This window comes from Tursiops truncatus, chromosome 6 (genome assembly GCF_011762595.2).
Source record: "Tursiops truncatus isolate mTurTru1 chromosome 6, mTurTru1.mat.Y, whole genome shotgun sequence".
Classification (NCBI taxonomy): Eukaryota; Metazoa; Chordata; class Mammalia; order Artiodactyla; family Delphinidae; genus Tursiops; species Tursiops truncatus.
Genome location: NC_047039.1, coordinates 64561129 through 64583702, shown reverse-complemented (window position 1 = coordinate 64583702; position 22574 = coordinate 64561129). Strand labels below are relative to the sequence as shown.

The 22574-nt window shown below is 40.6% G+C and overlaps 1 protein-coding gene across 2 annotated transcripts in view; it reads left to right on the top strand.

Moving 5' to 3' along the window:
* Positions 1-22574, top strand: part of DOCK8 (dedicator of cytokinesis 8) — a 220828-nt gene that overhangs the window by 79386 nt on the left and 118868 nt on the right. For both annotated transcript variants that reach the window (XM_019934742.3, XM_019934743.3), the window contains 5 exons: positions 4689-4812; positions 9318-9530; positions 13919-14004; positions 17807-17873; positions 19973-20122. In XM_019934742.3, coding sequence (XP_019790301.1) covers positions 4689-4812; positions 9318-9530; positions 13919-14004; positions 17807-17873; positions 19973-20122 — 640 coding nt within the window. The remainder of the gene's footprint in view (positions 1-4688; positions 4813-9317; positions 9531-13918; positions 14005-17806; positions 17874-19972; positions 20123-22574) is intronic.

Sequence of the window (22574 nt, the reverse complement as noted above, 5' to 3'; positions counted from 1 at the left end):
ATATTTGCTTGTTAGAGTTGCATTCGTTCTCCCATTCAACAAATGTTTAGAAAATATCTCCTGAGAATAAGGCACCAAAGAAGATGCAAAGAGGAATACACAGGAATCCTATCGCTAAAGGAGGCCCTGTCCTCAGCAAAGTCATAGTCTAGTGAGAGAGAGCACATATTTAGCAGGGGAGATAAAAATTTAGACAAGTAATTAGACTGTAACATAGAATATTATAAAAGCTTCTAAGAGAAATACAAACAACATGCTTTGAAAATTCAGAGAAGGGGGCAGTTACTTCTGGCCAGGTTAGGGAAGGCTCGGTGCAAGTGCTGGCCTTTGAATTGGGCTTCCGTGGGAGTGGATTTATGGGGATGGGGAGTCTGCGTGTAAGAAGTCAAGAGTGGCACAGTGATTTCCACAGCTGGATTGCTCTTTGTCACTGCATAGGCTGATGAGGCTGGCTTGCTTTCCATACTTTCAGAAAGCAAATAGCTAAGCACCTTGACAGCCAGAGCAACAAATGCATGTCATAATAAGCAGTTATTGATCAGGGAGACATTTTTATGGTGTTTTGGGAGTAACTGAATTATATGCACTGATGTGTTTGAATTTTAATTGTTTACCAGTTCACTGGGAGTAAAATATGGAGTAATAAAACAGATGATACCCCATTCCTTGATATCCCAGCTCTCCTTGAGCATGACCTTCCTTCAGAATTACCTTAATCACCCAGGATGAAAGACAAAGTCTAAGGGCTTTTATGTGCTGCTCAAAACACTCGTGAAATGTTTCACTGTCACTATGGGTAATACACCAAGAATAAATAGCATGTCAACAAGTTTAATTACTTCAGAGTTTTACTCTCCACCAAGACACCAAACACATTCTTAAGTTATTCTCTCTTTAGTTCATTAAAGAAAATTACAGAGAAAATAATGCTTATAGTATTTACCATCACCCAAAGGATGCCAGGAAACAGCAATACATACAAAATTGTCAAAATATGTGGAAATAAGATGAGATAAACAAGCAGCCGTGGCACCGTTCTATTCATTAGATTAACGGTCATTTGCAAAAGGCATGAAGGGGAAAGTGCTATGATTTTTAGAGCAAGGACACAAAACTTTGTGCTATAGACATGAAAAAGATAAAATGAAATTCATTCAAGGCATCTTCCAGTCTAAGTAACAGAGGCAAACAGTTCAAGTCGGAAAATACAGTTCTCCCAAAAGGAGAACAGTACTTTGTGCTTCTGTGTAGTTTTAATCTTTCCCTACTAAGTTAAAATCTAAAACTTTCCTCTATCCTGCATGAGCAGCACTATTTGTCTGATTTCAAAGTCTCAATTATAGGATCTGAGTGGCACATGTCCTATAGAATTATGAGAGTGGGAGGGAACACAAGTGGCCATTACTCTACTCCTCTGCCCCCTAAGTGGGATTCAAAGCCATTATCACACATAGCAAGGACATAAAAGACTATTCCTAGGTATTATAGAGAAATGTAATATCAGCAAGGAGATAATTGAGGAATAAAAGAGCTAACTAAATCAGTGTTTGACAGTATGGTTATGGATGACAAAGACATGTCCATAGACCAAGGGGGGAAAGCAGAGGTGGGGGGGATGGTGGTGGTGGTGGGATGAATTGGGAGGTTGGGATTGACATATATACACTAATATGTATAAAATAGATAACTAATAAGAACCTGCTGTATAAAAAAAAAAAAAAGACATCCATAGAAAGCAAAGCGGCTTCATTAAGCATGGTCTTCCAGAGGAAAGTAGTTTTTTCCCCTGTGACGCATTAAAATATATGAGATAGAGTTTGGGGTTCATTCCTCTGACATACTAAGATAAGTGCATTTTCTGAAGTCCTCAGAAAATCTTATTTCACTTGAAAGGAATATTTTGCATAGGTTGAATTGGAACTAGAATAGCCCTAAGGTATAATTCTTATGATTTTTCAAATCTTATCTTTATCCCATGAATACATACATTTTAGTGCCTAAGATGTGAAATCTATCCTGCACCATTGCATTAAAAGAAATCTTCAACAATACTGAGTTGTACCTTTTTTTATTTTTCCTTTGCTTATAATATCTTATTCATTGGTCTAATTTGGATTATTTGTCCACTGACAGGGACAGTTGGCATATAATTGAGCCATATTCTCTAATACTGTTTAATAAACATTATTAAGTAGTGGCAGATATTTACTGAATTATGGCCATAAGCCAAGAAATCTTATAAGTATTTTACATATGAGAATTTATTTGTTGCATGCAGTAGAACTGATGACCTAGGTATTATTCTAATTCTTATTATCTTGATAAGGAAATTGAGGCACAAAGAAGTAGACTCATTTGCCTTAAGTCACACAGCTTGTAAGCTGTGGAGCCAGGACTTAAATCCATTCACTCCTGCTTCAGTGAGACCACCATCCTATAATAAACCGCAGCGAAGTATCAGCCCTTATGTTGAATGACTATTAAATGTACATACTATCCTAATTAATGCCAGGCATAATCCGAAACTGTCCATTGATTTGGAGGTAATTATAATTCATATAATTCATTCTTTTTAGACTGAAGTTCTGTGAGTTTTGACAAATGCATACAGTTGTGTAACCACTATTACAATCAAGATACAGAATGGTTCCACGCCCCACCCACCCCCCAAATTCCCCCAGGCCTCTTTGTGGTCAACCCCTTTCTCTACCCCCAGACCCTGGCAAGCCACTGATCTCTTTTCTGTCTCTAGAGCTTTTCCTTTTCCAGAATGTCATATCAATGGAATTATGCAGTTATCTTTTTATTTTTTTCCTGGCCTCTTTTACTTAGTATTGAATACTTGCTCTGTGCCACTGTGCATAACCCAGCACTTCGCCCCTCCCAAAGAGTTATAAACTGTATTTGGATCATTGCTAGTAGCTCTCCTACATTTCCGGCTTTACTTGTCTTCCATCTGATCTGCCTAATAAATCCTAACCTCATTTCACATCCCTTTACCAGCTTGCTCAGTGGTTTCCTAATAGTGTGGGAAATCAAACAAAACAGGTGCATGTTTGTGTGGTTGAGTCTGCAGCATGTTTTCCAGGAGGCCTTTGAGTCATAAAAATGGGGAATACACATGTTGGTTTCTATAGTTATTATTTGACAGCGTATATCTGTTGCCTTTTTTGTGATGGTCTCACTTCTTTCTCCAGTGACAGTGCTAGACATCATATTAAACCCTTTCCATAGCAACACATTTCTTAAAATTGAAGTATAGTTGATTTACAATAGTGTGTTAGCTTCAAGTGCATAGCAAAGGGATTCAGTTATATATGTATATGTGTATATATATATATATGTTTTCAGAATATTTTCCATTATAGGTTATTATAAGATATTAAGTATAGTTCCCTGTGCTATACAGTAAATCCTTGTTATTTATCTATTTTATTTTTTTTGAATTTTTGATTTATTTTTTATACAGCAGGTTCTTATTAGTTATCTATTTTATACACATTAGTGTATATATGTCAATCCCAATGACTATACTACCCAAAGCAATCTGCAGATTCAATGCAATCCCTATCAAATTACCAGTGCAATTTTTACAGAACTAGAACAAAAAATCTTAAAATTTGTATGGAGACACAAAAGACCCCGAATAGCTAAAGCAGCCTTGAGGGAAAAAAATGGAGCTGGAGGAATCAGACTCCCTGACTCCAGACTATACCGCAAAGCTACAGTAATCAAGACAATATGGTACTGGCACAAAAACAGAAATATAGATCAATGGAACAGGATAGAAAGCCCGGAGATAAACCCACGCACCTATGGTCAACTAATCTATGACAAAGGAGGCAAGGATATACAATGGAGAAAAAAGTCTCTTCAATAAGTGGTGCCGGGAAAACTGGACAGCTACATGTAAAAGAATGAAATTATCCCTAACACCATACACAAAAATAAGCTTATCTATTTTATGTGTAGTAGTTTGTATCTGTTAATCCCATACTCCTAATTCATGACCCCCCCCTTTCCGCTTTGGTAACCGTAACTTTGTTTTCTATGTCTGTGAGTCTGTTTCTGTTTTGTATAGATTCATTTGAATTATTTTTTAGAGTCTACATATAAGTGATATATAATATTTGCAACATTTTTTAAACACAAGTTTAATGGAGTGGGGACTGAGAATAGCAGCAAAGACTTTCGGTACATAAATCATTTATTTCTATTTTTTCTTAGCCGTGTCCTGCCTTTTTTATTCATTACTAAGAACATTGATTTGGAGATTAAATGTTTTCCTCTATTTTTATCTTCAAACGACCTTTATTCGCTGCGTCTGCCCTTCGCTAGATTTATTCCAGCCTCTTACACTAGGGTCATAGTTTAGCTTCAGCTTGGAGCCAAATGCCCCACAGCTGAAATGGCCGCACCGCTGAAGTGGCATTTTCCCAGGCCACTCCTGCCTTTAATAATGAGCCAGCCAGGAGGCAAGTTTGTATGTCATTACAACAGAGCCTTGTGTTAGGCCTGGTGCATAATTAGCTGTGAAGAATTACAAATGGTCCTCTCTTTACAAGATCTTTCAGCACCATGTCTGCACTTAAGCCATTACTTTTATTTTAATCTAATGATTTTGCCTCTCTCTCTCTCTCCCTCTCCCTCCTTCCACACTCTCTCTTATTTAATAACAACAATGAAAGAAACCAAGGAAGTTCGGAGATTTGCGGCTTTAAAAAGACTGGATCCCGAAAAGATTTTCACAAGACGCTTCAGAAACAGATGTTTGAGTCAGAAACCTTGGAGTGCAGTGAACCCAGCTCTCAGGTATTTCCTATCAACAAACACGGTTGCCAGGTTACTGGACGTTCTTCCATGGCATGCTGTCGATCTTTTTTTAAACTAATAAAAAGGCTAGACTCATAGAATATTGGAATAGGAGGAATTCTACCATTTGAGTCAGTGATATTTTTTTTTCAAACTTGTTTGTAGCTATAGACATTGGTGTTCAAATGAAAATAGATAAAAGTGGAGGGGCTCTAACTGGGGAGGGGGGGAATTGGGCCCATCCCTATAATGATTCCTGCAGAGACTCAGAGGTGTCCCCAGGCCTAAGGCAGGCTGCAGCATGATTGGAAGCTCCACACTGAGGCAGACTGTCTATCACATACCAACTCTATAACCTCAGACAGGATAACTCAACTCTCTGGGCTTCAGTTTCCTCTCCTGGAAAACAAGGATGATAAAAGTACCCAACTCATGAAGTTGTTTGAGTATTAAATGCGTTAATGTGTGTAAAGCATTTAAGACAATGCCAGCTCACACTTTGCACCCTATAAAAGTTGGCTACTGCTGCTGCTGTTGTTATTATTATTATTACTATTACAGAGTAGTTACAGTTTAAAAGTCAGTGCTCTATACACCTGTGTTCATAGAGCATTATTCACAGTAGCCAAAAGGTGGAAACAGCCCAGTGTCCATGGGCAGATGAATGGATAAACTAAATGTGGCATATACATACAACAGAATACTATTCAGCCTTAAAAAGGGGGGAAATTCTGACACATACTACAACGTGGGGATGAACCTTGAAGACATTATGCTGAGTGAAATAAGCCAGTTACAAAAGAACCAATACTGTATGATTCCATTTATATGAGGTACCTAGAGTAGTCAGATTCATAGATATATAAAGGTAAAACGGTGGTTGCCAGGGGCTGGGGAGGGGTGGGAATGAGGAGTTATAGTTTAATGGGTATAGAGTTTCAGTTTTACAGAATGAAAAGAGTTCTGGAGACTGGTTGCACAACAATGTGAATGTGTGAATGCAATGAACATTACTGAGCTGTACATTAAAAAATGATGAAATGGTAAATTTTATGTTACATATATACTTGACACAATTTTAAAAAGATTCTAAAAACCAGTGCTCTGGTCCAATCTGTCCATTTTATAGGTAAGAAAAATAAAACAGAGAGGAAGAAATGTGTCCAAGTTTTCACAGGACTTCTTCTAAACCGGTATAGTTTTCAGCTTCCAGGTGCCCTCATAACACAAGCATCTCGCCATGCTGAATATGACTAGAGGTTTTAAATAATACCTATTTTTCAAACTACAGTCAGGCTGACTACTTATCTCTGCAGAGGAATCCGCCATCAATTCCAGTGCTGAACCTGGTGGGCTTACTGAGGAACGGGATATCTGTATGCTGTCCTCTGTGGGAAATTTCAGGGGTTTTTCATTGGTAATTTTGACTAAATTCAGCTTTCATCATGTAGGTGACCACCTAAATTGTTCCTTGTATCAGTCAGACAGAAGAAACACTAGGTATTTCCACAGAAGAAATTTAACATAGGGAAATGGTTAAACACATTTTGGAGGACTGCGAGAACCAAAAAGGAAAATTGAAGTCATACAGAAATTGTAACTACAAGAAACAGCGCGCCACCCTAAGCCTGGGGTCTATGGCAGTGGTTCTCAAACCTAAGCTTCATCAGAACCCCCTGAAGGGCTTGTCGGAGCACAGATGGCTGGGCCCCACTCCAGAGTTTCTGATTCACTGGGTCTGGAGTGGGGCTTGAGAATTTGCATTTCTTTTTTTTTTTTTTTTTTTTTCGGTACATGGGCCTCTCACTGTTGTGGCCTCTCCCGCTGCGGAGCACAGGCTCCGGATGCGCAGCCTCAACAGCCATGGCTCATGGGCCCAGCCGCTCTGCGGCATGTGGGATCCTCCCAGACCGGGGCAGGAACCCGTGTCCCCTGCATCGGCAGGCGGACTCTCAACCACTGCGCCACCAGGAAAGCCCGAGAATTTGCATTTCTAAATAGCATTTCCCAGGAGTTGCTGATACTGCTGGTCCCAGGACCATGTTTGAGAACCATGGGTCTAGTGGGAGGAGCTTGGAGTTATCAGAACCTAGCAGCTCAGAAGAGGGGCCTCAGAGCTAGGACTCAAATATCTGAGGAGGGGGTGCAGCCTAGTCAATGGTGTCGTCAGAGGAGAGACCTCACAGGGGCTGGGAGTCTGGACTTAGACCTCCTGGGAGAAGGAATTGCCCAGTTGGTGCTGATACCTCCAAGGAAGGTAAGATGAGGGCTGTTCTGGAAGTGCCAGAGAAACAGAAGACTAGGACCAATGGCCACAACCAAGGTGAGAGAAACTGCAGGCAGAGAGGAAAGGGTCAGTCCCTTCTCCCTCCCCCAGCCATCCAGTCTCCCTGGAGTGCTCCCTGTTGGCAGAACCTAAAGGGAGAAGGAGCAAAGCAGAAATGTGATTTGCTGAGTTGCAGACCCAGCACCACAGAGCAGAGCAGAAAAGGGTAAATTCAAAAGGTGAGTGTCCAGCGCAGCCATAAAGCACACTCATTTCTTCAGCACACTAACACAGCACTCAAGTCATCGGCTGGGTTTCAGAGCCAAGTTATACAAGAGAGGTGTGGTTTTAAGTATCAGACTAATACTCATCATGGAGAGAGGCTCAGTCCAGCAACATCCTCCCTTTCGATCATTTGTTTTAAATTTATTTATTTTTGTCTGTGTTGGGTCTTCGTTGCTGCGCACGGGCTTTCTCCATTTGCGGTGAGCGGGAGCTACTCTTCGTTGCGGTGCGCGGCCTTCTCATTGCAGTGGCTTCTCTTGTTGTGGAGCACAGGCTCTAGGCGTGCGGGCTTCAGTAGTTGTGGCACGCGGGCTCAGTAGTTGTGGCTCACGGGCTTAGTTGCTCCGCGACATGTGGGATCTTCCCGGACCAGGGATCGAACCTGTGTCCCCTGCATTGGCAGGCAGATTCTTAACTGCTGCGCCACCAGGGAAGCCCTTTTCAATCATTTTTATGCACCTTATTGAGTGGAATTGCGAGGCCAAATGCCTGAATTTCATAAGTTAAATATATATATGATGTGAATCCATGATACACATAATATTTCATAAAAATTATATTATATACAATATTGTATAATTTCCTTTTTTATTAACAAGACAATATACTATGATCATCTTTCTCTTCCAATGGCAGCACATTTTTCTGTTTTTTTAACAGCTGCCTAATGTTCCACTGTATGAGAGTTCCAAGATCTCTTAACCTGAAAAGTTTCTTTTTGAGGGGGGCATTTAGGTTGTTTCTATTATTTTGTTATTACAGAGTTCCAGAGATACTCTTGTCCTCACATCTTTGCTCACTTGTCCAGTTGTGGCCTTAGAATAAATTCTGAAGATAGATAAAGGCATCAGTAGCTATCTATCTATCTCTCTGTCTACATCTTTACATCCTTTTAAAGAGTGTTGGGAAATCCAATTCAGTTTCCCAAGCATCTTACAAATTTTGAGATGAACAAAAGTATTAATAATTAAAGTATTACCATGATTATTGTTAACACATTCAGTTTAGATAAAATTTACGATCTAGGAGAGTAACACTTTTATGAGGTAGACAGATGTCACCAAAAATATGTATTATGGAGATATTGTACAGTAGTATGTCCATGTAATAGTACTTTGAGAATAACATTTTACTGTAAATTTTACAGGTGTTTATAACAGATCCATCTATTATTCTTACAACATATTCTTGATTATGATTGTATGTTTTTTGCCAAGTCTGTAGTTAGGTATCCATTTCCCAATTTCCAGGACATTTATAGTGGAATGAAGTGGCCACTTTGTGACTGAAATAAGACAGTTTTTTTCAAACACACTGCAGCTGAGTGAATACTGCTGGAATAGCAAACAGTCGTTTTTTTTTTTTTTCCTGGTGTTTATTCCTGTAACTGTTACTACAGTCCTGTAGGAGAGTGTTCCCATGCCCACATCTCTGTCTTTGGAAACATACTATTCAGCTTTGGAGTTTATATAAAATTTAATTTGGAAGGCTTCTCACAGATAGTTTCATTTTCCAGTTTTGAAAGCCAAGCTCTGGAGTTGGGATTAGGATGAGGTCCCTTTATTCCCCAGGCCAGTCTCTGCTTTTTTTAAACACCTTATTCCAGTTCTGTTCTGGTTGAGCACAAGACATGAGTAGGGTTCATAAGAGGTTTGGCTCCCAATCTCCAGAAAAGAACATGCCCCAAACTAACAGCAATACAGAACTGTTTTCAAACTTTTCCTCAAGAACAGGTGTATCTACATCTGATGAGTTAATTACCTGCTTCCAGGCAGGAAGGATACATTTAATTTTAGGATACCCAGTCCAGGAAGCTATGATGTGATTCTTGTCAGAAATTCTTTGAGGTCCAACTCTGCAATCTCACATTGGAGCAGTCTTGAGACATTCCAGACCCTTTAGTTCTCATTTTAGACCCACGATCTCTCTCACCAAGACACGTCTTTTTTCACAGGCAGGCCCCTGCCACTTGAACGTGCTGTGCGATGTATCTGGGAAAGGCCCCATCACTGCCTGTGACTTTGACCTCCGCAGCCTGCAGCCTGATTTGCGGCTGAAAAACCTCGTGCAACAAGTGAGTGCCGAGGACTTTGAGAAGCAGAATGAGGAGGCCCGGAGGACCAATCGGCAGGCCGAGCTCTTTGCCCTTTACCCGTCAGTGGATGAGGTGGGTGTGACCATCTTTATGCTGGAGAATTTCAGTGAAGACACAGGGAGCCTCCAGGAAAATATTATTGTTTGTCATTACTGTATAGTAATGTCAGGATGCTTACTTCTGTGATTTCTGGGCTGTTCTTTTCACTAAGGCAAGCCTGTGTAACAGCAGAGCAAATTATTGATCAATCATACAGACGAGGTTCCTTAATAACAACTAGGATTTTCATAGCGCTTTACAAAACACTTTCACTGATACTGTCTCATTTAATCCTCAAAACATTCCAAGGGTCTACATGCAGTCAGCCCACTCAGCCAGTCAAACCATTGAGTTACTTGAAGGTGTGTTTTGTGGCTAATCTATCAATACATGTATTACTTAATCCTTGATGCTCGTTAGTGCTTTGTTAAGATTTTCTGGTTTTTGTTGGATGGTCTCTGTGAACAACCAGGGAGACCTGCTTTGAAAACATTCCAGTCGAAAATAATCATAGCCGTGTTCCCAATGCATAGAACACCCAGATCTTGATTGTCTACTCTGTATAGTGGAGCTGACCTGAAACAACTCGATTTAGGCTTTGCCTGTGGTCGCTCCTGGGGGCACTTTGGATGGGATGGCAGATGACCGTTATTCAGGCCCGTTCAGGCTCCTTTATAAGAGGCTCATAGTCTCCCATTCTGCATGTCAGAATATCTTCATTTCTGCGTCTTGCCAGAAACGGATTACCACAATATATCTTTGCTGTCCAAATTTTATTAAAAGCTGAGTTGCAAGAAATAAGATTTAGGGAAATTTTGCATAAAAGATATGCCATCCTTCCATGCCTCTGTGTATTTGAAATGAGATCTTAGGATCAATCAAAACCATCAGGGAGCCTCATTCTCACACCTTGTGACTCCCCCACCCCTGTGAACTGTTTGCTTATCTGCCCTTCGATGAGCTTACTAGTGGTCAGCAAAAAAAGACAATAAGGGAAACAGCAGCTATTTGATATGATATGTCCACTGTGCAAATATTATTGAGGATATTGACCTACTCATCATACAGCACCTGCCTCAAAGAGGATCTAAAAAAAATGGTCCCTTAAGCCTTCAGACAAAGAAGAATTATGCTCCCACTGAGAAAACGTGTATGCTTAGAGATTGTCACATCTTGTAATCAGCTCCACAGAATTCGTTACCTGGAGTCAAATTTCTGTTCACCTCTACTAAATCTGGTGGCTTACTTATTGGTGTCCTGAATTTACTTCAGCTTTCTTTTTTTCTCATCCTTATTTTCCAACCACCTTGGTTTTCTCGTCTATTTATTTTATTTGCAGTGGCCTCAAATCCTTTTTTTTAATTGTCAGGGGCCTCGAATCCTCTTCTGAATGAGGCAGATTAAAAATAAATATGAATTATGTGGGCAGTGTTATCATCTCCATATTCAGATTACAAAGTAAGAATCAGAGAGGTTAAATAACTTGTTCAAGATACAGCAGGTAAATTGAATTATAGAATGGGGAATCCAAACCCATTAACTCCAAATTTTATGTTTAACTGTTTATTTATCTATATATGGCTACCTGGTATATTAGCACACCTAATGGAAATCCAAAGATGACATAAACAATCACATCTTGTAACTTTTCAGTTTCCATCTACAGCTTTAAAACTTCTTACCAAATTTGTCAAGAAATATTATATCTGACTGATATGACCTTCACTTGCATTCTTCTTCCTCCCAATTCCATGATGGAGGTGCCAAAAGGTAATAAAGATCCCAAATGGACACCAGTAGAGAGAAAACAGTTAAAGGGTGAGGAGAAGACTTCCAGTGAGACATCAGCTCATTAAAGTCTCCTTCATGAGATTAAATGGGAGGATATCCAGGCTTGATTACAAGGATGAATCATAGACTATTTTGAAGGAATTTTGTTTTATGGTCTTTAAACAATGCAGAAACTCAATTGAGACTAAAAGTTATGATCTAGCAGATGTCCTAATGGGGCCTGCCGTACTAAGTGGAGAGGAATGCTTTGTGATTGTGTATAGGTTATTTGGAAATTGCTAAGTCTAAAATGTTAGAGGGCTTCTCTACCAGCCCTTTAATGTGTTGGAGTTGTACACACAGAAATTGCATCTGTTCTTGTAACTTGTACTTTCTCCAGAGAAAGTCCTGTAGAAAAAAGGGTAACTTTCTGGCCTACCATGAAATGATTACAAGTGCTGAATTTTTTGACACCACATTAGTGAAATTATTTTATATTATTATTACTTTATTTCCCGATGAAACAAAGTTGGAAGAGAGGTGAACTCTTACATCCAAATTATGACTGAGTATACAGGGGAGGCAAAAGTAGAATTCAACCACCAAGCTTCTATGCGGTGAGTTTTTTCCCTGATTCACTCTGATTCTGTAAAAGGCATCCTATGTGTTGATCAATAAGAAGGGTGCCACTATACTCCACATCGTAGAGGAGTTTGCATTGGACTCTTTTGGTTGCAAGTAATGGGACCCAAGTAAAAACCAATTTTGGAAAAAAGGTAGGGACTTATTGGCTCACATAATGAAATCACAAGTAGGCAGATGTAGAGTTGGCCTCAGGATCCTTGGGTCAGCTGATGGAAGAGCAACATCTCTCATATTATCCCTTTCTCTCTTACGATCTCTCTCTCTCTCTCTCTCTCTCTCTCTCTCTCTCTCTCTCTCTCTGCCTTTCTCCCTCTCTCTCTTTCTCTCTCTCTCGTTGTAAATATCTATCTGTTTCCTCCCAGGAAGAGGAAAACGACGGGTATCCAGTACAACTTCACATTTCCTCTTCTGCTTTATTGGCAATTCATTCTCATTTCAGATAACCGTAAAGGTGCAAGAAATTCATATAGATTAGAGTTAGGAAACATATGAATATGTAGACTTTGTTTGGAACCTGAATTAACAAACTAACTGTAAAAAAAAAACTGAGACAGCTGGGGAAGTTTGGAACTGACTACGTATTTCGTGACAATAGGAAATTATTTTTAATTTTTAAAAAGTAATAATAGTATTATGGTACGTGTTTTTAAAAAGTCCTTATCTTTGAGAGATCTGTACTGAAATATTCACAGATGAAAATATATGATAGGTGGGGCCTTGATTCTAAGCTTCCAACACCGAATGGGGTAGTAAGGTAGTAAGAGGGAGTATAGATGAAACCAAGTTGCCCATGAGTCGAAATTGTTAAAGCTAGGTGATGGGTAAATGTGGTTTGTTACATTCTTCTCTCTACCTTTGTATATGTTTACAATTTTCCAAGTGAAAAGATTTTTAAAAAGGATCCCAAAGTTCTGAATCCAGACCAAAGGGAGTCTTGGAAACCCAGGAATGTCTTTACGGTGAGGTTGTTTTCCAATAAGGGGCCCCTTCCCTTTCAGATGTGTCTGTTCTGATCACCCTGAAAATTCTGTTCTGATGCCTACACTGAGCTGAAGTCTCTCAACTTCAGCTCAGTGTAGGCATCAGAACAGAATTTTAAAATTCTTCTGGTTGTTGTGGGGTATTTGGGATATCATTTATAGCCCAGGAAAATACAATTAGACATGGCTCTATTCGTTGTACCCTTGTGAGCTGCAGACCACTCATCAGAGTTTGTATAGCTTACTACAAGAGCAAGAGTTAAAGTTCTCAGGGAAACTGGCACTGTTGATCTTTGCATGCATGACTATACTTAAGATACTGTGATAGTTCACATTTGAATGTTAAAAGTTACAACAGGAACTTGATACTTCCCTTTAAGTCCCTTGGTCCCTATGTAGTAAAATAGACGTATCTCTTAAATTTGTCATTACTAAGCTTCTCTATACTTAGAACTTTAGCAAGTTCTAGCTGGACATGTCTATTTAGAACCTACAAATTCAACCCCAGATCTCTGTCATCTGTTTAAGAAAACAGTAAACCGAGAAAGACACTGTATTATAGTTTTAATGGTTTATAGCCTCAGGTGAACTGTTCTGACTCAGATCTCAAATCTGAAACTCACATATTTACTAGTAAAGCCTTTGGCAGGAGAAATATTCTGTGTCCTTAGAACCGGCCAAAAAAAAAAGTCAACAATAGGTGTAAGATTTTGCATTGCCATCTGGTGGATGTTACTAAGCCACATCCATGTTCACATTTCCTTCCTTCCTCCCTCGGTCTCTTTGTCTTAAATGCTTGGCTTTCTGAAAGGAGAAAATGTTTGCTGTAAATGCTGACTTTGAAGCATAGGGGTTGGATAATAAACTGTCTTGTAAAAGTCAATGTGTTATTCTGCAATTAGAAATAAAGCAAATGCAAGCTGTCTTGCATGGTGGCTAGCAGCCTTCCCTTCCCGGAGTTAACTTCAACTGGAACTCTTCATGGGAATTCACTACTGATTTCTTTTACAATGTGATTAACAATAGGAGGATGCTGTGGAAATACGTCCGGTACCAGACTGTCCTAAGGAACATCTGGGCAACAGAATATTGGTCAAGTTGCTGACCCTGAAGTAAGTATGAGCAGACACTAATCACTACATTGAGGTGTGTCTTGCCTTTCAAATACAGACTGTGTCTTTACCCTCAGAGCTTGAATCGGGGAGGACCCCCAACACACTTTTAACAGTGCCCTGTGAGGTAGTAGAAAGAGCAGAGTTTGAAGTCAGCTAGTCTCAGATTCTAATCCTGCCAAGCCTTTGACAGTCATTCTTCTATGACAGGGAAGGCAAAACACTAAGGTTAGGCACGTAGGTAATTAATTGAGTGAAGTGGCCTACATTAAGAAAAATAACAGTAAAAGTCACCGGCGTGCTGGAGTCCACTCTAACTCCTGAGAGCTGATTGCATACTTCTCTTCCCAACTCTTTATTCAGTGAAGTCACGTTGGTAGCTTGAAATTGGCCATGGTGAAATGGTGGAAATATTTACAACACTGAACTCAGAAAATGCTACAAATTAGAGCCTTTTTTTTTTTTTTTTTTTTTTTAGAGGCTTGTTTTTTAAACATTTACCAGCACACCACTGTTAAAACACAATGAAAAATGCAACTAAAATTCAGTCTCAGTGCCAGTGGACAATATAGAGTAGTGGGGACTGCAGCAAACTATCTCAACGGGGCACCCACTACTAGCTAGGGCCAATTCTTGCCATCCAAGTAAACAAGCCCATTTTGGTCAATTGTCTGATTTTTTCTTTAAGAGAAGCTAGAAATCCAGATTTTTCTGCATAATTTCCTGACTTCTTAACTATTTTCTCATTTCCTTCTTAAGTACCACACATTTCCAAAAGAACATGTCTGAAATCTGGATTCATCTCATGGGCCGCATTTGCTTTAAAGCAATTGTTTCCATATTTTTGGATTGTATTTAGAAGTCACACATCCTCTGCATGTGTGTATTCATTTTGTACTTGTTTATTAAATATTATATATATTATAAAACATACATAAATGAGGCATTTTGAAGGATGAACTCAATAAATAAAAATAAATGATAGTATTTTCTTCCTGCATGCCAGTGGGTTGTCTTGCCTACCCCCTGGAGTGCTTGCCTGCCTCCCTTTCCTCTTTGCAGACTGCTGCTTTAGAGAATTAGTTCTTCCGCTTCTTCCTAGGCTCTTTTGAAGATATTAAGTTGTGAATGCTCTACCAAGGCAAAAGTTCATAAGCATAACATTTTTAAATACCCTATTAGGAAGGTCATCCATCTCTTGACGTCAATTCATGGACCCCTTAGGCAGCACCTGGTTTGCAATTAGAGCCTTTGGATTCTGGATTCAAGACTATGTTTCAGCCCTGGGGACGTCTCTGGGATTTTGAGTTCTTGTAAATGAAGTAGTGAGACCAGATCTCAAAGTTCCTGTGTGCCAGAAATTTCTGGTTCTGTTGCGGAGCCTCCCGAATTCTCTGCTCAGAACACAAGCCAGCATGACTGCTTACACAGGTGTGGAGATCTCTTGATGTTGTAACACCCTCCTTAAGCCAGTTTTACCAGTAGGATGGGGGGAGGAGTTCGGACGTTTTGTCTTGTACACGGAGATGAGCGGCCAATAAATGAGCTCTGTATCAAGCAACGGGTACAGAAAGGCAAACTCTAGCCCTTGCGAGCTGACCCGGAAGGGGAAACCTCCTAGCCCTTCAGCAGGAGGACTGAGTGGAAGTGGCTGATCGGTCCCCCTCTGCCTTCATTGTTCAGGAAATCCACCCTATTGTCTGAGGCACTCACCCACCCACCACAGGAAGCTCATCCGACACAGCAACTATGCCCTTTGGGATTGGAGGAATTCTTCCCTGTGATGCATGACACTGAGTCTCCTAGATGTTTTCCATAAATAAATGGTAGCTCTTCTCACAGGTGGGAACACATGGTCACTAAGATAGTCATGTAATATTATTAAAAAAACAAATTGAGTCACTTGGGTTTCTCTTGATGAAAATTGAGAAGTGTAGTTTCTAGTTATTTTTCCCCCAAACTGCCAAAGCAGAAATTAAGTAGAATCGCAGTGTTTGCTCAACGTATACTTGACCTACTCCACCAGTATCTTAAATAGTATTCATACCAACATATGCCTGCAATAGGGGAGATGAACCAAAGAGATCATCCTGTCTTTCACTACTTTAAATAAACTGGATAAAAGAAAGCAAGTTCTTATAGGTAAACCTAGAATGTTTAAATATGAACAGTAAAAATTTAATGATAATGTTAAATTTTATTTGTGGTGAAGTATGCATAATGTAAAATTTGCCATCACAACCATTTTGAGTGGTGTTCCAGTGGCCTTAAGTACATCCACACTGGTGTACCCCTATCACCACCATCCATCTCCAGAACTCTTTTCACCTTCCCAAATTGGAATTTTGTACCCACTAAACAATAATTCCCATTTCCCTCTCCCACCATTCCCTCATAAAAGTGGAATTATATAACGCGTGTCCTTTTGTGACTGGTTTATTTCACTTATACAGTGTCTTCAACGTTTTTCCATATGGTAGGATGTGTCAGAATTTCCTTTCTTTTCAAGACTGAATAATATGCCATTGTATGCCTATACCACATTCTGTTGATCCATTCATCCCTTGATGGACACCTGAGTTCGCTTCCACCTTTTGGCTACTGTGGATAATGGTGTTCCTTGACATTGTTTATAAAGCATGTTCACACACATTATCTTTCACAATGCTTACAACAGTCCTAGGAAATGGGAAGAGCAGATGTCCTTTGATCATGTTACAGATAAATAAATGCAACTGGGAAGAGTAAGTAACCTGATTAAGATCCCAGAGTTAGCAGGCAGTGGGAGAGGGAACAGAGCCCAGGTCTGTCTGACTCAGTGCCCTCCTTTGCCATCATGCCTTACTGCCTCATTTCCAAAAGTGCCATTTGACCGACTCACTCTTGTCTGTGGTTACCTCTGCCCAAATATTCTTCTTCAAAAGTCCTCTTTTTAGACAAAGCTATCCAGTGATAAGGCCATCCTCTCACATATGCCTTGAAACAAAATTTGACCTAATTTACCTGACTTCTGCCATAACGGTGATCCAGGGCCTGATTACTAGGGCTCTTAGCGGCAGGATTATGGATCGTTAACCTGGGAAATTTGGAAGGTGAACATCTCTGCTCCATGTGCATCCTATAACGTGTGGCAGGATTATGCTTTGGGGATGCCCTCTCTTCAAACCCACCATTTCTGGGGGAATTGGCAATCAGGGCCGTGTTTCCAGCTCTCATTGGATCCACACACCTCAGTGTTTATCAGCAGTGCTCAATCCCCTCCCTCCACCTGAGGTCAGCAGCTACCCTGGCAGTGGAGTTAGGAAGGGCCAGATAGTCACACACATCATAACCTAACCTAAAGAAAAGCAACTGAACTTTTTTTTTTGGTACTAGCTGAAAAGCCCCAGCCCTTAAAATTGAATAATAGAGCTTTCTAGTCTAGCAGTAATCTGTAAACTGTAAACAAGACCTTTAGCTAAGACAGAGACTCAATCCTCTGAGAACACAGCAGCTACAGTGGTAAGAAGCGCCGTACTGGATCAGACCAAGGATCTGTTCCACCCGCTCTCTGTTGCAGGGTCACCAGCAAGCACTTTTGGGGAGAACGTACCATCCACCATGATCTCAAATGATTAGGAATTTTCCATGAACCTCCCATATTTCTCCATTAACATTCCAGTGTGATTCTCACATGCATAGAGCTACCCAAATACTTCTGAAAACAACTTACATTTTTAACCAGATTATATATCCAGGCACTTTCAGAAAATTCAGAATTATCTAAGTTAAAACTATATGTTTTTCTCTCTTTCTCTGACAGGTTTGAGATTGAAATTGAGCCTCTGTTTGCCAGCATTGCCCTCTACGATGTTAAAGAAAGGAAAAAGGTAAGACAGCAAAAAATAGCCCAGCCCTGAGGGCATTCATTGCATGTTGTTCGTTGTCTTGGGGTTCATGTTTTTAAATCTCACTTCTATGTAGGAAAACCACATCAGATTTGAAAGCAAATGACCTTTGATATGTCCAGTTCTGTTGCCTTTGCAGTTTTTAAAGAAGTGACCTGGGAATTTATGTTCTTTGAAGAACCTTTACGAGAAAATCGGCTGGAGGTGGTAGCCTGGCTGAGATAGAGAAGTGAAATAGTGACATATGGGGTTACACATAAAACAAAGCAATGTAAACATGGCTATAACGAGCCCAGTGCATGTAATGTTTCCTCAGTTGGGGAGTTTTTTGCATTGTGAGACAGGCTTATCATGAATGGAAGGCATCTTGTGCAATGAAAGTCTAAATTTGCCATCAGGTAGAGACCTCACCAAGTATATTGTGCTTTTAATTGAAAAGATTTCTCCATGAATGTCTTAATGTTTTGTCGTTTCGTAACTCCTAGAGGAGGGCACAAATGGCAAAACCAGAGGAGACGTTTCTGCCCCTCTACCCATAACCATTCAGTAGCTAAGGAAGTGTGTATATTTTGAATAAATATTAATGATCACTAAGATTTGTATTGGTCAGGGCAGGTAAACTGCTAAAACAAGGAGACCTCCCCCACACACATTCAGTGTTTAAAGCTGAATGGTTTAATGGTTTAAGTGGTTTAAATGGTTTACAGTGGTTTGAAGCTCAGATTTGCACAGGCAGAATCACCCGGAGGGCTTGTTAAAAGAGATGGTGGGCCCACCCCCAGAGTTTCTGATTCAGTAAATCTGGATGGGGCCTAAGAATTTGCATTTCGAACAGGTCCCCAGGTGATGCTGAAGCTGCTGGTCAGGGGGCCACATATGGAGAACCCTTGGCTAGAAGAAGGAGAATTTTCTGCCTTTGTCTCTTAACAATCCAGAGTAGGGAGGTGCGGGGTCAACAGTGGTCTCCTCCACTCAGGCATTCGGGAACCCAAGTGGCAGTGTCTCCTCCATACATCTTCAGTATATGCCCTCCCCAGTCACTCTTGTCACTGCCGCTACGGCCCCCGGAAAAAGGGGGAAAGATGGTGGGGGTGTGGGGTGGTGTTGGAGCCTGGAAGTTAGACACATCATCACTTGTGCTCACAATTCGCTGGAAAGAATCTAGTCACGTGCTCACTCCTAACTCTGCAGGGGAGGCTGGCAAATGTAGTCTCTGCCCGGGAGCCGCTTCTTGGCTGTAAATCTATTAGTGGTGAAGGGGAAACCCAACTCTACAGTGGTTCTTAAGTAACGCCGCACCGCTGAGCTCAGGAGCCTTCATCGTGACATGCTGTTGCTCGAAATCTGTAATGGATACTCACTACCCGCAACATCGAAAGCAAACTCTTCAGCTTCCATGCCCGGCTTTCTTCAGGATGGCTCTCATCTGCTTTCTTTCCCTCGAGAGCCTAGGCAGAGTCAAGCCAGGCTCCTTCATGTGAACTAAAGTCACTCCCCGTGTTACAGCCTCCGAGATATCTGTGCTGCACTCTCTCCCTGGTACACAGTCCCCCTCCAGCTCTGCTTGGCGGAACCTTCTTCCAAGGCCTGTCCATCTCACATGCCTCCCCCATGGAAAGCATTCCCCATCCCCCCCAACTGGATGTGACCTCTCACCCTCGGGAACTTCCACAGCGCTTTTTTGTAGGAGTGTGGTCACTTATATTTTGCTCTTACTGTAGTTAGTATGCATTTGCCTTTTCCCTCATTCTCGATGGTAAACTAATTGAGAGCCAAAGTCATGCCTTGCTTTTCTTCAATGCAGTACCTAGCACATCACTGAAATTCAGGAGATACTGGTGGGTTGATACAAATTTTAATGTTTCAAAGAACATCTCTCAAATGACTCAGAAATATCTAGAGACTGTGACAAAATACGTATCAGATTTTCCAGCAGCTGCTAGTCAAAAACCATGTCTACGGTTATACTTATTTGTTTGGTGAAACCTGGTGGGTTTTTCTTTTCCACTTTTTTTTTTAACATGTTTAGACCATGAGAACAATAGGTATAACTCATTTTTCATTTTGCCACTCATTTACAGATCTCAGAAAATTTTCACTGTGACCTGAACTCTGACCAATTCAAAGGATTTCTGCGTGCTCACACGCCCTCTGTTGCCACGTCCAGTCAGGCAAGATCTGCGGTATTCTCAGTCACCTATCCATCCTCGGACATCTACCTAGTAGTCAAGGTAGTTCAACACAATCTGATTGGCACAGTCTGATGTTCTCATTGTTGCATTACTCCCAGCGCATGTTTAGAGTGAAAGAGGTATCAGAAAATATTACATGTCCTCTGTGAGATTCGCTTTGTTTCCCTCTCAACTTTACTCCTTTTCCTTTACGAGCAAATTGTGTTGGGTACTAGAAAGACGATGGGTTTTGGAGTCAAACGGTCCTAGGTTTGAGTCCTGGCTTTGCAACTTAGTAGCTATATGACTTTGGGCAATTACCTGACCTTTCTGAGACTTAGTTTCTTCATCTGTAAAGTGGAGATCAAAACACCTCCCTCAGTGAGTAGTTGTGATTACAGAATAAAGTCTGGCATGTATAGACACCCTTCCTTCTAACAAGGAAAACACCCTCAGCTATCCAGCTCTGGGATGCTGCTGTGGAGAAAAATCTCAGGTAGAGTCTCCTAATCATGTTCACATTTTTCTAAAGACCCAGAGTTAAATGTCCGAAAATCCAGGCTCTGACAGTTTGTGGTGTGGGTTATAGTGTCCAAGCTTCACTCTCCCTTATTCATCACCATCTCACAGACTGAGTATGTCTAGTGAGAGCCAAAATCTGTGGGCAGTTCTGAGTGGAAAGACCTTTCATTCGAGATTGTACTCTTTGCTGATGTAAGAAAACCAGAGACTTTCTCTACACACCAACATGGCTGGTTAGAAGTTAACAGCAAACATTGAGTATTTTATCTACTTTAAGCCAAATAACTAGTCTCATTGACTCTTTACCCTCAAATTGAAAAAAAGTCCTGTTGTTTTAATTTCATGTACACCCAGCATTCTAGGATTGGGACATTTTCTAGTTAGCACAGTGTTTTATGTCCATAATCTCATTGATTCCCCCATGATCCCATGAGAGTAGCATACAGGTTCCAAAAACTTCAGGTGATGTGGAGGTCACTTAACAAGAGGCAGATGTCCTTCCATTCTAGCTCCCTTTACACCATTTTACAAAAATTCTGAAAGGTCATTATAGCTTGAAGGGAACTTGTTGAAGTTTCTGGAAAACAGAGTTAAAATTCTATTGCTAAAAAGACACATCTCTTGTTGTCAAACTTAATGTGTGTCCTTTTCATTGCAATATTACTTAGACATACAGGAAAATTAGCTTAAAGTCCACTCTAGCAAACTGTAGCAGCCTGCAGTTACTTTTAAAATTCACTCCAGCCTGGGAAATCAAAGAAGCCAATACCAGTTCCATAGATCCAAATTTTATTTCCAATTCCAGTTCTCAGTGGATGACTTTATTTTGGGTAACCCATGGTAGTCTGCTAAATATCAGTGGTTACCTATGGGTGACTATTACTAAGTATATTCCAAAATTTTCAGATGTATAAATGCATTCATTTGGCAGTGACAAACATTCTCTAAATTGTCTGGATAGAGTTAAGAAATTTAAATCTACTCAGTAAGACAGTCCCTGGTTTGCCTCTGATTTGTTTTTCTTTATTGTAATACCACAATTGTTGCTTCTTTCCCTCTAAATAGGGCTGAGGGTAGCCTCTTTACCTTAAAGAAATTCCCAGGCAATTCTGATATGCCCCTTTCCCCTGCCTGCCATGGTTACGAGGACTCAGGCGTTTCTTTTACGTATCAATGCTGAAGGACCACATAGTAGGCTCTCATAGCGGCCGGCAGCTCCTTCTCGCAAAGTACCTGAAGTTAGCCTTGTCCAACTCGGTGAAGGGAATCGTATCTGCTGATCTGGTCGAATCTGGATCCTCCTTCCAAATTCTGGAGATCCCTCTCCTGTGGGTTCCATGCTCTAGGTGCAAAGTCATGGCATTCCCATTCTTCGCTTCAGGATTCTAATGAGAAAGTTCTTTATCTTGGTTCAAAGTTCATTTTAAAGACCACATTTCTGTCCACTGACCTCATGCAAAAATTAGCTTCTTTCCAATTTGCTGTATAAACTCCCGACCATCAATTTCAGGAGGATAGGGACCAGGCCTGTTATGTTCACCACCTTGTCTCCCCAACAGCTACCCTACAGAAAGGACTCAAGAGATGTTTTCTGAACAAATGAATAGGTGAATGATCGCTGACTAACAGGAAAATGGGTTAGTTTCTACCTCGAGTGTTACGTGTCCATGGCCTCAACCTGGTGCATCTCTCAGGAGGATCAGCCTCATCTTCAGGCTATGGCAGTGGGAAGGGGTTGTTAAGTTCCTCTGTGAGACGAGAGACTTAATGCTTGCAGTCTCCTTGAGACGGATGTTCGTTGAGCAGCCCCATGCCATTTCCTTTGAAACTCCATGAATCACCCTCCATCACTTGGGTATTTCTGGTTAAATACTTGGTGCCTAATTGATAGTGCCTGTTAAGAATGTGTGCCTTTTAGGATATGTTGACCCAAACTTCTTCTTCAAGGATTATCTCAACTACTACTAGTTAAATTAAATTTTCTTTGAGC